The sequence below is a fragment of the Typha angustifolia genome, chromosome 11, assembly GCF_048772165.1.
Source record: "Typha angustifolia cultivar Huaian chromosome 11, ASM4877216v1, whole genome shotgun sequence".
Classification (NCBI taxonomy): Eukaryota; Viridiplantae; Streptophyta; class Magnoliopsida; order Poales; family Typhaceae; genus Typha; species Typha angustifolia.
Window position 1 is genome coordinate 16,068,604 of NC_133249.1, and position 15,664 is coordinate 16,084,267.

A 15,664-nucleotide genomic window follows, 5' to 3' on the forward strand; every position below is an offset into this window, starting at 1 on the left:
AAACTTTATACAGCATTGCGATTTGCGGCATAGAGACCATCGAGATCGAGTTGGAGGCGTGCGCGCGAGAGAGAGAGTGGAGATTTTTTTCTCTATCCTTGGATCTCTTGGAAGATTTCGTCTTCAACTCCTCTCTTGTTCGAATCTTCCATCTCTTTCGCTCGGAGAGGTGTTTCGATTCCAAAGAAGGGCTTGCGCTCATCCATCTCCTTTACCATTCTCTGATGGATTTGGATCTATGGATCTCGAAGGTGAAGGAAGGGCAGCACCTCACGGAAGACGAGCTCCAGCTCCTCTGCGAATACGTAATCTCTCTCTCTCTCTCTCTTTCTCTCACCTCCTTTTATTGTACGAAGGAGTTCCATTTTGGTTCGAGTTTAGGGTTTGGTTCCTATCTAGGGTTTCCGTGTCCGGCGTTTGATAATAGTTTTGGAATGGAAGGGATGCTACTCGATAGACTTAAGATGGTCGTGCAAGAATGGGGAGAGAAATTAAACTTTCGAATAATATCAAAGAGAAAAAAGTGAGTTAAATGGCTCCGAGGCATGCATTTGCTTCGTAGAGGCACGGAAAGGGATGTGTACCGTGATCATCAAACTTGATATCGTGTTTGTGTTATTGGGTATGCTGTAAAATGTTGTCATTTTGTTGTACTGAGGAGGTTTAAAGAAATGGGTATATGATTGTATATTTTTTTCACTAACCAGTAATTTATTGTTTCTAAAATAGAGTGTCTTCTTTTCAATATGGTTAATCTTACGTTGGCCTGATTGGAACAAAGATATAGTAGGAGCGTTGGCACTGTATCAGTGTCCACCTACGGTATTACACTGTACCTTCTGTCAGATTGTTATGTCGGATTTGCTGAAACATTAAAAATGAAAATCTGTTGTCACTTATTATCATCATATTCAATGCCATTTCCCTTTTGTATTTGGAGAAAGCTCCATATAAGAATTAATGAACTTTTACAATTGCTATTAACCTGACACTATTGATGGTTACTCTTGTAGCAAGTGAAACTCTGGTCTGCATTGACATAATGCTCATTTTGATACAAAGAATGAAGTATATTATGGATAGAAACACTGCCATTATTGTTATTGACTAGGATTATTTTCCTCTGATGGTCTGGTACTGAACCTATTATATTTTTGATGCTATTGTTGGCTACACTCGTCTCCCTAAAACTTTCTTTTGGAAGCATGATGATGGGCAATACTGTGATATTGTGATTATCCTTATTTCTTTGAACTCATTATTTGTAACCCCTTTCAGGTGAAGGAGATTCTCATTGAGGAGTCAAATGTTCAGCCTGTCAATAGCCCTGTGACTGTTTGTGGTGATATCCATGGTCAATTTCATGATTTAATGAAACTCTTCCAGACTGGTGGGCATGTTCCAGAAACAAATTATATTTTTATGGTGAGCTTTAAGCTTTATGAAATAATTGCAATGCCTCTAGTAAATTGGATTTCCTGTATAATTTTCATATTTTTGTCTAATAGTAACTCTATGCCAGGGTGATTTTGTAGATCGTGGTTATAACAGTTTGGAGGTTTTTACAATTCTTTTGCTTCTAAAAGCCAGGTATTTCTTCTTCAGATAATATTTGTGCTTCATCCAAATATTTCAAGGAATTTCCCTGCTCTTAAGGCTCCTAAGTCAATATCTTGACTTCTCTAAGTGTATTTTTACAATACACTTTCATGTCCTATTTGGGACCTTCTACTAAAAAGTCAAAACTTAGTGCTGTTTAATTTATTTGCCAAATACATTTTTTGTTATTTTTGTGAAATTATAAGCCTCTGTTTGCTTCAGGATTATCTTTTCGTTATTCTAGATTAGATAATACTATTCTAGATTAGAAAAGAAACATCAGATTATCCCTACGTTAGGTTAGAAACATTTTTCAAATTATTACGCACATAAGTCCGACTACAATTTTACCATTGATTTGATTAAAGTTATTTTAAAATCTTGTATTCTCTCCTCTCTCCTCTCTTCTACCACCCACTTATCTTGTTACATACTTATAGGTATGCAATGTATACCTATAATAAATAAAAACATTTTAACTTGAATGTTAAATCAATGATATTTGAGTTAATTTTTACTTCTTATTTATATTTATCTCAACTTTATGTCATATGAAAGGTAATTTTCCACCACTATTCTAGACAAGTAAACATTAGAACACACCACTCTAGATTGATTAAAAACTTAAAGGTACAAATTTAGGGGTACAAATCTAGAATAACTATTCTAGATTTTCTCCTTAATCTCAAAGCAATCGAGGCCCAAGTGTCTGGCTGTTTGTTAGTTCATGCAGGAACTTCTTTTCAAGAAATAAGTTGTGTCAGGAATTTCAAGTTGGATAACCTACAAACCAGAGTACAATATTATATTTAGTGTATAATTTCTTTTTGGCACAATTAACCGGTGCTGAATATGAGCCACCAGACCATCTTCCCATGAAAAATTTGTTTGGAATATAGAAGGTGGCTTGTAAATGTCAGGTATTCATTAACCAATAAGTTTTAAATGGGTTATGTATAATTTGTCGAATGTTGTTTTAACCAAGACATAAGTGTGTGACTATTTCTGAAGTTGTATAAAAAGTTCTGCTTCAAAAGAAAAACATATCTTTTGTTATCTGAATTTGGGCCTTTTTTCCTCAAACAGTCTACACATTTCATTCCTTGGAAACAGTAATAGATTGTTTTAGTAATGCAAAATGCATCTTCACTTATTTAATGCAACTGATTAAGTGCATATGGACTGGCTTGCGTTTGTTAGTTTCATGTATGTTGCTAACCTTGTTGCGGCGTTTGTGTTTGCTTTTACTTAGGTACCCTGCAAACATAACCCTTTTACGTGGAAATCATGAAAGCAGGCAGTTGACCCAGGTATGCTCTTGCTTCCTATTGTTGAAAGTGAGCTTTGTGTAACTTTCCAGTTAATGACTTAGTTATTGCTATATTCACAATTTCCCTTCGTGTTGCAAAGCTGTAAGATCAAAGTTTCTCATCGCGGATGGCATGTCCTTAAACAGTTTGTTAGGTTTTCTTTTGTTGATCTGGATGGCAAGTTTGATCTGTTGAACAAACACCTAATTCAAAGTCTCATGCAGCTGCTAAAGTGGAAGTGGCTGTCCATGGTTTCCCTTGAGATGTATCACTACTAACTTTTTCTCGTTTGGGATATTTTGAGAGTTTGGTTTTTATCTGAATTCTGATCCTTTTGTTCAGAATTTCTTCATTCATACCAAACACTGTGTTATTGCCCAATTAGTGGATTCTCCATGATTGTAGAGGGGAGGTCCACTATAAGGTTGCCGGATTCTTGTTGAGAGGGTTGAAACTTGTAATAAGGCTCTGAGGTGGAAAGGGTAATTTTAGCTGATTGGTTTACAAGGTGAGAACTTTATTTAGGAGGCTCTTGCGTGGTACTCTTCAGAATCTGAAATGGAGACAATGATTGTATTCTCAGGAGCTTCCTATGTAACTTGGCATCTTTTACACATAGCAAACAAGTCTTCTGAGTGGTTTCGTACTTCTAATTAGTCCTTTTATTTTTTTTATTCTATATAATCTACTTCTCTAGGGTATTAAGACAATCTAAACTTTGCTAGATGCAGATTATATGAACATAGTAGTGTCGTAAATGCTTCTTAATGTGATTACAAGGCCTGGAGATCAGCTGTTTTGGAAGGAGTTTTGCTTCTCATTGCCTCTAACTTCATCTGATACAATTGCTATGTAGCTTAAGTAATGCTGTGGGCAGTCATTTGGATTTTCCTAATTGTATGATTGTCACCCCTTTCTATTGTTGAAATGTGCTAGCTTCCACATATTATTTGATGATTGTTATTTAATTCTTTCAGGTGTACGGCTTTTATGATGAATGCCAGAGGAAGTATGGAAATGCCAATGCTTGGCGGTATTGCACAGATGTTTTTGACTACCTTACGCTGTCAGCCATTATAGATGGAACTGTGAGCGATTATGATTTATGACACACCTAAATTACTATATCAAGTTCCTTTCCCAGTATTAATCTTTCCATCATAATGTTTGTATATTATAGGTGCTCTGTGTGCATGGAGGTTTATCTCCTGATATACGCACAATTGATCAGGTAATTGTTTCCTCAATGCATTTCAGTCAAACATTACATTTTCATGGTATATACTTGAGACCTCTCCCTATTTCCATGCATCCTTTATTCTGTTGTCTGAGCATGTTACATTTTTATTTTGCCATTGAATATTTCCAGATCGATGGTAGGAAGGGGAATCTCATCACTAGTTTCAACTTGTTATGAGAATGACAATTTCTTTAGTTAATCATTTGATCTTAAATTCTTAATGAATCATAATTTGAATGAGCACAAGCACGGCCCCATCTGATGGTTGATGTGAGAATGTATGTGCATTCATTGATTTTTGTTGATATGTCATAGTTCGAATATCTTTTACTGTTGTTATATTCATGTTGACAGGAAATAATTATCATTGTTAAAGTTGGCAAGATCGTTTCCATGACTGAATTATTATTTCTACAGTTTTTTTTTAAAAAAAAATTCCAGTTCAGTTGTATGAGTTAATAAAATATCCTGACAGATTTCTATGCATCTTACTTCATATATTCTTGTCTGCGGACAGATCCGGATTATTGATCGCAACTGTGAAATTCCTCATGAGGGTCCCTTTTGTGATCTCATGTGGAGTGATCCTGAAGAGATTGAAACTTGGGCTGTTAGTCCCCGTGGAGCAGGTTGGCTTTTTGGGTCCAGAGTGACAGCCGAGGTATGTGAATGACACAGTTTCTGATTTGGGTTCAGTCTACTACCAGCTGCTTCTTATTAAAGATGACACCAATCCCGTGCAGTTCAATCATATAAACGACCTCGATCTAGTTTGTCGTGCTCACCAGCTTGTCCAGGAAGGTCTAAAGTACATGTTTCAAGACAAAGGCCTTGTTACTGTGAGTTTAAGTTTACACAAGCTGCTCCTCACTAAATGCACTTGATCCTTGGATGTTCCTGGGATTTTCATTTACACATATATTTGCATTCTCTTTTCCTGCTTGCATGTAATGATATTTTCATTTTTCAAGCTACTCAAGCTTTCTATGCTTATTTATTTAACTTTGCTTGTCCAGGTATGGTCTGCGCCGAATTACTGTTATAGGTGTGGAAACGTAGCTTCTATATTGAGCTTCAATGAGAACATGGTACGCCCTTGGCTCTTTCCTGCAACCTCTTGCCTCTTAGAATTTGATATGGATCAGGAGCATATCTAGGTGGAAAAAATCTATATCCATGGGCATTGGCATTTAGTCTCCAATTTACTCTTACCTCTCATCTTGTACATACAATGAACAGTATAACTGAAATTCCGTCAATATTTGACAGGAGAGAGAGGTGAAGTTCTTCACTGAAACCGAGGAGAACAACCAGATGAGGGGGCCTAGGACTGGAGTCCCCTACTTCCTTTAACCGACGGAACAATTTCTATTGTCTTCCTTTCCACTCTTTTACGGCAATGTTTCCCTGCCTTGTAGATTTTATACCCCTGTATATCAGGATCTTTATGACCATTATTGTTCTATTTATTTTTAATGGTTTCTTCCCCTCTTACGATGTTATTTCTCATTCATTCTCTGGCTTTAGGATATCTGAGAGCAGCCTGCTACGTAGGATGGATCTTGTTTAGCTTCTTATTGGAATTCCTCTTCCCCATTCTATGCTTTTCATTACGTAAAGTCAAAAAGTATTTCTGGTTGTATGTCTTGAAAAAGTAGCACCGGTAAATCTGAGATGTTTTTATATTTTTTTTATATGCTTCTTGTTTCTCCTATGGACACGTGGACAAGCTTGTTGCCTCTCCCAGGGTGGAGCCCACGTGGCAATGACTTGGACGGGGAGGTTCTTGGCCACATCCAAAGAGACGTGCCCCCCTCATTGGCCAGTCATCGAGTTGTATCTTTCGTTCAATATCAGAGTGCATCTCATATGCAACTTGTGATATTAATTCCTACGTGGTTGTATTTTACAATTAGCTAGCTAAACTTAACAGACATGGTAATATTACACCCATTCTTTGTCCCAAGAAATCAACAATATTTGGGTGGATTTTTATGGCAGGGATGTCATATAACTAACTACATGTGCTAGTTCTTTAAACTGAGCTGATTTGTTCTATTCCTATCATATAGATAAAATGGTCCCATTTTGAAAACAGTAATTGTCTTTGTACTAAATGACATTTATCCAAACACTTAAAAAGAGACAAGAAAGTTATACTGAGTTGGACTTTGATGGGCATAAGAGATTAAGATTTAAGTCACATATTTGTGTGGCAATGCTTCTCCTGCATATGTGCAAAGAAGATAGCCTTGGAGTTATTAGTATGCCAAACAAAAGCAAAGCCTTCATCTATTGAACAAGAAAGGAGCCGGCTTTTTGCCCCATCTCAATGGGCAATGGACTCATTACTAGCAAGGTGGCCTTCTGAATTCTGACAAGTTATCATCATCACAAGGCCTCTCTCAGGTTTGTATATTTCTCCTTTTGATCTTTATCCTCCAAATTTCCTTTTCATAGTTCTTCAACTTATCTTGTTCTCTGATGCACTCTTTCGTTCACCTCTGTTTAGATATTTCCTTTTGCTCAAATGGATAGGACAAAGACTGAGAGTGCAGAAGGAATTGGATCTGTGAAGGCTGCAATTAGCTTCTATGGTGAGAGAATAAATGGAAGGAAGCCAGAGAACTACAAGGCCCAAGTTCCACTCCATGAGGTTCTTTTTCTCATTCTTTCTTGTGAATTTTCCACTGTTTTATTTGAATAAGATTGGGTGACGATTGAACTATCGATGATGAATTCATTCCGATAGGTTTCTTCGCCTTCAAAAACCGGAGAACTCCACCTTGCTCAGATGGACAAAGGAAGGCTACACGAGACCAAGAACTCTGCAGAGAAGGAGAAAGCCTATGCTGAATCTGAACTGCTCGAGGCCAGGAACATGGCTAAAGAACTCGCCCGCCAAATCGACGAGACTAACGCAAGAGCAAGAGAGCGGAGATCAGAGCTTCAGGCAATGAAGAAGCCAGGGAGAAGCAAAAAAGAGCGAGAAGAGGCGAGCGACCGTCAGCATGCAGAAGTGATTCAAGAATTGGATGCAGTGAAGAAAGAGCTGAGCAAGATGAAACTTGATTTATTATCTGCTTTAGAAGCTAAGGCGAAATCTGAGAAGGAAATCGAAGTCGCAAGCTCGAAACTGCAGTCCTATTCACTATCAGCAGAAGAGCTTAAGATGGAGATAGAGGATGCTAACGAGGAGCATGTCCTGGTGGAGCTTGCTAGGATTGAAGCCGAACGAGAATGCCGTGACATAGAAGCTCAGAGGGCGTCTGAGGCTGATCAATTTGCGAAGGACATAGAGGCTGCCAAGAAGAGGATTAAGCATCTGCAAAGAGAAATTAGTCACGCAAAGGAGCTTGAGATGAAGCTCACGGTGACCAACTCGGATGTGGATGTATTGCAAACTCAAATGGTGTTGGTTCGAGCAATGGAGAGGAATCAAAGCATTAAGAGAAGTGAAGAGGATTCAGATGCCCGGTCAAGGTTGCAGTCAGCGGAGACTGAACTGAAGGAAGCGAAGAAGGAATTGGCGTCAATCAAGAAAGATGGATTTCAAATCATGGCTTCTATGGATTTGATAAGGATGGAGTTGATGCCAATTACCGAGGAAACCAATCGATTGAATAAGCTCGAAAAGAAGGCAGACTCTAACGTGCAGCATCTCAACTCCAAGCTTCTGAAAGCCAAGTCAAAGCTGGAAACAGCATCACGGGCTGATGGAAGAGCGAAAGCAATAGTCTCAAATCTGTCAGTGGCTTTGCAGCAGCTGCATACAGAAATCGAATCGGTCAAGAAGGAAAAAGAGATGATCGAAGACGAAACAAGTAAAATCAGAGCGGAAACTGATAAGATGGTCGAGATCAGCTCATCAGAGGAAAGACTGCAAGCTGCTGTGCAAGGTCTTGAAGCAGTGAAAGCATCAGAAGCTTTTGCATTAAAGAAGTTAAAGAGCATTTCAGTTAGAACCCTGAAAGATAGAGCTAATAATTCAACTCCAGGCAGCTCATCTATTACTATTTCAAAGTCAGAGTACGAGTATCTAAGCCGCGGTGCGGCGGCCGCGCAGTTGGTTGCAGACAAGAAGGTGGCAGCATCTGAAGCATGGGTTGAAGCACTGAGGGCTGCGGAGAAAGAGATAATAATGAGAACTGAATTTGCTGAGAAGGAGATCAAAATTCTCAGGGAGATGGAAGAAGAAACGATTCGCGAGATGGAGAGGTCTTTGGCTGCTCAGAATGCAACAGAAGAGGAGCTGCTAAATTGGAGACAGAATGTGGGGGAGGTTTGTAAGCTGCAACGTGGTATGATAGCTCCAAGGAAATCATTGAAAGAGAATGGAATTCCAGTAGCATCAAGAAGGATAAGTATGAGGAGGATATCAGCTTCGTCAGTAACACGAAATGCTCGGTCGCCGTCGTTTACTATCAAGAGGAGAAGGAAAGTGATGCCCAATTTAGTCAAGTTTCTGAAAGGTCGACGAGTTACGACGGTAAAGTGAAGCTTGTTCTCTTGCAATTCTTCTTCCTTTTGTTCCTCATCATTCATTTAATGTGTTCAAAACTTGGTAAGCATAACCAATGGCAAGTTTAGTTTAGAGGATGTAATAGACCATGATCTTGTTCATGTCATTGCACATTAATATACCTGCATATGACCTTTGTGATTGCTGTCACTTGTGTGGAATACTTCTAGAAATAAGAATTAGCAATATCTATTAGGGACTCTCCTCAATGAAGATTATTTGAAAGTTAACATCTTTCTCCTTCATCTACTAAATCCTATATAAATCTAAATTGCAACTCAGAAGATTTTTTTACCCAGCCTTGTAACTTTTATGACAAGTCCTTCTGTAATCTTAGTGCTGGAGAGCCTTGTCATATTTAATTATGCTCTAACCACTACATATTATTATTAATGACATAGAGTATCTGTTAAATATTGAATGAAAAGTTAATTTGAACATCTTGTAGTTTAAGTATATAGCATTAATATAGCTGTAACTTTGAATACAGCACCATCTTGTTTAACTGTTGAGAATTCATACATGTGTGTGTGAGAGAGAGAAAAGAGAGCAATAGATTAAGTCCTTCGAGGTAAGCATGCAGCACTTTGGAGATGCTACAGTTTGGAATGAAGTCCTCAAGGCAGGGCTTGGTCAAGTATAAATATTCCAGGTCACAAAGTTCTTTGAAAACTGGCCACTACTCACTCCCCCAATCACATGCCCCTCCTTAGGTGCTCTCAAATTACTCATCTCAATGTCTTGGTCTTGGAGAGGTGACTGACACCTAGCAGACATTTCTTCCAAGAAAAATACAAACATCAAAAGAAATCTTTATACCAGTGAAACAATTTCACCACATCAAAGCAAACAGCTTCCTGCTCCACCTCATAAAAAAAATGGCAGAGAATCCAATTAATCCCTGAGAAAGAAGATGATAAAATTGAGATGCTAAAGTTCAGCAATGTACACCAAAACAGCAGACACAAGACCCACAATGTAATTTTCATTTTATTCTTTTGTTGCTATTCTATAACCATATTTGTCAGGTAATGATTCTTCAGACAAGCTGAAATCATATTGTGGGATAGATGACTAAGATAAGTGATAGAAGCTTAGCTGGATGCCTCTCATTTCCTGCAAACTATAGTTCCTTTTAATTCTTCTATTCCCTTTCTCTAAGGACTTTTTGGGGGGGAGGGGGGTCCTCTCTGCTCCTCTCTTTCTAAAAGCTTCTCTTGTTCATCTGTACCACCAAAACTCTCCTTTCTTAAACAAACTCAAAGTCCCTCCCTCTTGTGTGATATAAAAGACATACAACAAATTAATATTTTTGCGGTTTACTTTAATAAGGGGCAGAATAAAGGCTATAGATTTGATATGTACTATTAAACTCTATTTTAATCATCTCACTAGAAAAGAAAAGAAAAGAAAAAAACTGTTCTTTTCTAACTATAAAGTTTACACCCTTATTTAGACAAACACACCCACTATGCAATAGTCCTTCTTCCCAGCTGTTGCACTCCTGGAGGTATGCTTTCCAAAATCGAGAGTGAAGTTAACGTGAACGACTATAATTAGGGCACGAAGTCGTGGGCTTCGCCAAACTGTGACAAACGGCTACTTCTCCCGTCACGTGTCAAACCGTTAAGACGAGATATCATACTTCGGCCCCATACTATTTATCAACTCGGTTCGGGAGAAATTTATTTCACACGGTCCAGTCCACTCACCCGGTCCAGGATTGACGCGGACCGAACCGGGTCAGTCCTGAACCCCTCTATGGCGAAGTCCTAATAAGAAGGAAACTTTAATAGGGCTTAGGATTTGGTTTAGATCAACCCCCCCAAAAAAAAACCGGTTTAATTCACTAAACTAGAGGAGATAAAAGAAAGCAAATGAAATTTTCCTTAATCGTATGTATTAGTGGGGCCACTGCAAAGAATCCTATGCGACTATGCGAGTGTACAAAAGTATTATATCCTGCAAGTGGAGTTCTCTCTAACTTTTCCTCTGTTCCTCCTCCTCCTCCTCCTCCTCTTTCGGCCTCTCCGCACTCACCTCTCGTGAAAGCTTCAACATTTTGCTTCTCAACAACTCTCTAATCCCTCCTCGGATCATTGCAGCAGAGGTAGGTAAGTAAGACTCCTACGAAGATCTCATCCTTTTCTTTTCTTTTCTTTTTAAGCTTGCTCCTCTGCGGTTGATCCATTCTGAAGCTAGTCGTAGTGTTCCTTCCTCACCCAACGGTCGGATACTTCCTCTCTCCAGCCTCCATTGATGGGTGTTTCAGTTCTACATCCCTTTTGGGTTCTATTCCTTCTCTGCAACCCGTTTGTGTTTCTTGTCTCTGGTCTCAGTAGTGAAGGAAATGCTCTCCTGTCCTTTAAGAGCTCCATTAGGGAGGACCCAGAAGGGTCCCTTTCGAATTGGAACGCTTCTGACCCAGATCCTTGCTCTTGGAATGGGATCACTTGCAAAGATGGTGGAGTGGTCTCCTTGAGCATACCTAAGAAAAGGTTAGCAGGTTTCCTCCCCTCTGCTCTCGGTTCTCTTCCTTCTCTTAGGCACGTCAATCTTAGGAACAATCGCATCTTTGGCCGGATTCCCGCGGGGCTCTTCGCCGCCGGGGGACTGCAAAGCTTGGTCCTTTATGGCAACTCCTTATATGGGTCCCTCCCGCCGGAGATCGGCAACCTCTCCTACCTCCAAATCTTAGACCTTTCCCAGAATTATCTCAATGGTTCCATACCCGAATCCTTGATCCAATGCAAGCGGCTCAAGACTCTCGTTTTGAGCCACAACAATTTGACCAATTCCTTGCCCATTGGGTTTGGGAGCTCCTTGGTTGCATTGGAAATACTCGATCTTTCTTACAACCGATTCAGTGGTTCGATCCCGAGCGACATAGGAAACCTCTCAAGTCTTCAGGGAACTGTCGACCTCTCGCATAATCTCTTCTCTGGTTTGATCCCTCCGAGCTTGGGAAAGCTTCCAGAGAAGGTCTACATCGACCTGACATATAACAATCTCAGTGGCCCTATACCACAGAATGGGGCTTTGGAGAATAGAGGACCTACTGCATTCATCGGAAATCCTGGTCTCTGTGGCCCACCATTGAAAAATCCGTGTTCTTCTGAGGTTCCTTCATCCAATCCTTTCCTGCCCGCCAATTTTTCACCTTCTGGATTGGTAGCTAATAACAATACCAGTGGAAGTGGGAACAACAAAGGTCTGAGTAAGAATGCAGTGGTGGCTATTGTAGTCAGTGATGTGGTTGGAATAGGTCTAATAGCATTGGTATTCTTTTACTGTTATTGGAAGGCTACTTCTTTCCATGAGAAGGAAGAGGGCGGGAATTCTAAGAAGGGTCTGAAGTGCAGGAATGATTGCATTTGCTTCAGGAAAGATGAATCCGAGACACTATCTGATAATGTTGAGCAATGCGATCTAGTTCCTCTGGATCGGCATGTGAGCTTTGATTTAGATGAGCTTCTGAAAGCTTCTGCCTTTGTGTTGGGGAAAAGTGGGATTGGGATTGTGTACAAGGTTGTGCTCGAAGATGGACTCACCTTGGCTGTGAGAAGGCTCGGGGAAGGAGGATTGCAGAGGTTCAAAGAATTCCAAACGGAGGTGGAAGCTATTGGGAAGGTCCGGCATCCAAATATTGTTACTCTTAGAGCTTATTACTGGTCAGTCGATGAGAAATTGCTGGTATATGATTACATTCCTAATGGTAGCCTCTCCGCAGCAATTCACGGTATGGTCTCATATTGCAACTTCCTTTAGATTAATTATATATCAATATTGGTGTGTTACATCTGCGACATAATATACTATAGTGGTAAAAAATTCCAGTATAGAATCTGCTGACCATGTATAATTGTAGAAATTTAGTTTCTGCTTGAATAACAAGTTTGCTAAAAATTGTGCATGTTCATAACAAGCACTCTTTGTTTTGAATTTTGCGTGGTTCTAGATATAAACTCTCCTGCTAAGAGCTGTGGTCAGCCTATTTAGGTATTAGGAAGACAAACTAAGACTAAATAAGTACAGAGGAAAGAGGTCATCTTCGTTATAGTATATCATAATTTGGAGGAACTATATTGAATGATCACAATTCATTTTGTGTATACTCATCCTTCTCTCTTAAATCATGTTGTGATTTCTGATGGTTGTTGTTGATTATATTTTAGGGAAAGCGGGGATGATGGCATTTGCGCCTCCATTATGGGATGTTCGACTAAAGATCATGAAAGGAATAGCCAAGGGCTTGGCATTTTTACATGAGTTTAGCCCAAAAAAGTATGTTCACGGAGATCTCAAACCAAATAATGTACTTCTGGGTCTGAACATGGAACCGTATATTTCTGATTTTGGCCTTGGGCGCCTTGCCAACATAGCAGGAGGATCACCATTTCTACAGTCAGATAGGATGTCTGCTGAGAAAACTCAGACCCAACAATCTGATGTCTCAGTCAGTCCTTTTGTGAGCAAAGGATCATGTTATCAAGCTCCTGAAGCTTTGAAAACACTAAAGCCATCTCAGAAATGGGATGTTTACTCATACGGGGTGATTATGCTTGAAATGATTTCGGGTAGGTCACCAGCTGTTCTCCTGGAAACTTTGGAAATGAATCTAGTTCGATGGGTTCAGTTCTGCATCGAAGAGAAGAAACCTCTTTCAGATTTGCTGGATCCATTCCTTGCTCGGGAACTAGATAGAGAAGATGAGATAATCGCTGTTCTTAAAATTGCTCTGACCTGCGTTCAAGCTAATCCTGAAAGGAGACCATCAATGAGGAATGTTATGGAAACGTTGGACAGGCTTACTAGTTGAAGCTAGAAATTTGATGCCACCAAACCAAGTAAAAATTCACTTTCCTTTCTGCATGAGGTGTTTAATTGCTAACTATATTCAAGTAGTTTCCCACCAAACTGCATGCTCAAGGTCCAGTCTGATGCACCTTATAACTTATACAGCTAAAGAAGAGGATGGTGATGAATCTGAGCTTAGAGATTATCAAGTTTGTCCATCGCCTCAGTAAAGATTAGGACATCTTCTTTTCCCAAAATCTCATCGAGTATAATGCCTGTATCTTCTTCATCTTTCAGTCTGTTATGTTTTATGTATGTATCTTGTATCAAACTGTGGCTACTGTTTTTATGCTTAATGAATATGGTAAATGTGGAAATGTGAATCATTCTTCAGCTAAGGTGTGTGGATGCTGTTCATCTATGTGTTGTTTCAATCTTTTGACTTTGGAAGCCAAAAGAGCTCCTCAAAATAGTTTGGTTGTTGGTTGATCAAACAGCAGTTCCCCTCCCACCTCAAGTCTTTTCACACGCTACTACATGGTTCTTGGAATGAAGCTCTAGACACCCATGACATAAAGCAAATTGAATTCTTTCCTTCCTTTTCCTTTTCTTTGAAAACCATGGGTCTTATAGGCTCCACAAAGGCCTCAGATATTATATATATTAATTTTTCCTTCACTTTTTCCTTACCTTTGGCAGTTAAAAGTAAATTTTACCACATACTGTTTCATATGGAAATGTCTCTATCATAGACAGGATCATTTAATGAGATTCTTTTTCCTCTTGGCAAACTTTTCTTCCTATTGGGGCCCAACACCATCAATTTCTGGGGGTCTAATTGCATTGCACATCATAGCCACTGAAACAGATAAGGGGCCCCTTATTTGCTAGGATTCAATCTGCAGCATGGAGATCACTCTAGAGTAATTGACCTGGTGTCAATTCGATACTTGCTTGTTCCTTGGTAGCTTGTAATGGAACTTTGGAATCTTATATGGTGTAGATTTTATTGCTCTTGTCTATTCTCTCCTGCTTTCATTTTCCTCCTCCTTGAAACATTTTTAAATTAGACTGTGACTCAGCTCCTCTTCTACCTAAAACATAGTATGCTACTATGCCTGGTCTCTGTGTATAGTATATTTTCTTGTTCTTGGAGCAGGTGATGGTGTAGCTAAAAGCATAGACAGGAACACATAAAGTACTCCACTGCAACAGCTCAGGATTCAAGTAATTTTCTTCTGTTTTAAATGGAAAAAAAGCTGAGATCTTTTATATCGTTTTGTGAAGTGAAGACTGAAGAGGGGGGACAGAGATTAGAGAGAGGATTAAGTTTTCAATTACTTAAAATCCGACAAAATTCTCCGTTTGAGCTTACATCAAGCCAAATATTAGAGACAAATAATTTAATAAGAACTATTAATTTTTTTTTCTTAATCAAACGTTTGAGATTAAATGATACTAAATAAAATTAACAAGATGTACCGGTCACTTTTCTAAATTATAATAATAAATTAGTCATATTTTATTTTTCTCTCTTAGCTATCTATTTTTGTTATAAAAAATAAAAATAATAATAAATTAGTAGAAAGTAAAACTTCTATTACTAAGGAAACAATTATAAGGATAAGTAATAAGAAAATACTTAAATTCTATTTATTTTATCGATTAATCTAGTCATACATATAAAATATCTTATATACTCTTTAATTTATCTACATATGAAAATTATTTTTTAATAACTAATTGGTTAGCATCGAATACTCGCTCAATATTAGAATGATCGCGCATGATTTGATCAAACCATTCTATTTTATCAGGAAAACAATAGGACTTTCCCCTTAAAAAATACAGTAGAATAGTATCAGAACCAGCTAAATTAACATGGGATTAGGTACTAATGACCAGTGATTCATGACATAAAATGGATATTTTACAGTTGGTTTTAAACAAATGTTGCTCTTCTTCTAGTAGCAGTTGACCAAAGGCATATAATATTGGTAGTCTAGCTTTAAAATTTATGATACCTTAGCCTTTATAAGACTTTAAACAAATAAGCAATGGAAATTGCAAAGTCTAAGGAATGACAACAAGCATGAGATAAACCTAAATTGGACCAAATGTACCTCCTTTCTGGAATATGGTTGACAGAGAAAATGAAAAGAAGACATTGAACATTATAATTGTTAGTAGTTTATG

The 15,664-nt window shown here is 38.6% G+C and overlaps 3 protein-coding genes across 3 annotated transcripts; all 3 read left to right on the top strand.

The window, feature by feature from the left end:
• The first annotated feature begins 18 nt into the window (after positions 1–18).
• LOC140771330 (phytochrome-associated serine/threonine-protein phosphatase-like) lies at positions 19–5,651 on the top strand. The gene is made up of 10 exons (XM_073112819.1): positions 19–305; positions 1,279–1,425; positions 1,523–1,590; positions 2,852–2,909; positions 3,887–3,997; positions 4,090–4,140; positions 4,667–4,810; positions 4,893–4,988; positions 5,166–5,237; positions 5,419–5,651. The coding sequence occupies exons 1-10, from the start codon at positions 225–227 to the stop codon at positions 5,500–5,502; spliced, it is 912 nt and encodes a 303-aa protein (XP_072968920.1). The 5' UTR covers positions 19–224; the 3' UTR covers positions 5,503–5,651.
• Positions 5,652–6,379: 728 nt separating this feature from the next.
• LOC140769674 (protein PLASTID MOVEMENT IMPAIRED 2) lies at positions 6,380–8,760 on the top strand. Its single transcript, XM_073110479.1, has 3 exons — positions 6,380–6,558; positions 6,662–6,805; positions 6,902–8,760. The coding sequence occupies exons 2-3, from the start codon at positions 6,680–6,682 to the stop codon at positions 8,645–8,647; spliced, it is 1,872 nt and encodes a 623-aa protein (XP_072966580.1). The 5' UTR covers positions 6,380–6,558; positions 6,662–6,679; the 3' UTR covers positions 8,648–8,760.
• Positions 8,761–10,707: 1,947 nt separating this feature from the next.
• Positions 10,708–13,851, top strand: LOC140769673 (receptor protein kinase-like protein ZAR1). The gene is made up of 2 exons (XM_073110478.1): positions 10,708–12,410; positions 12,847–13,851. Exons 1-2 carry the CDS (start codon positions 10,931–10,933, stop codon positions 13,488–13,490), a joined length of 2,124 nt encoding a protein of 707 aa, XP_072966579.1. The 5' UTR covers positions 10,708–10,930; the 3' UTR covers positions 13,491–13,851.
• The last annotated feature ends 1,813 nt before the right edge of the window (positions 13,852–15,664 follow it).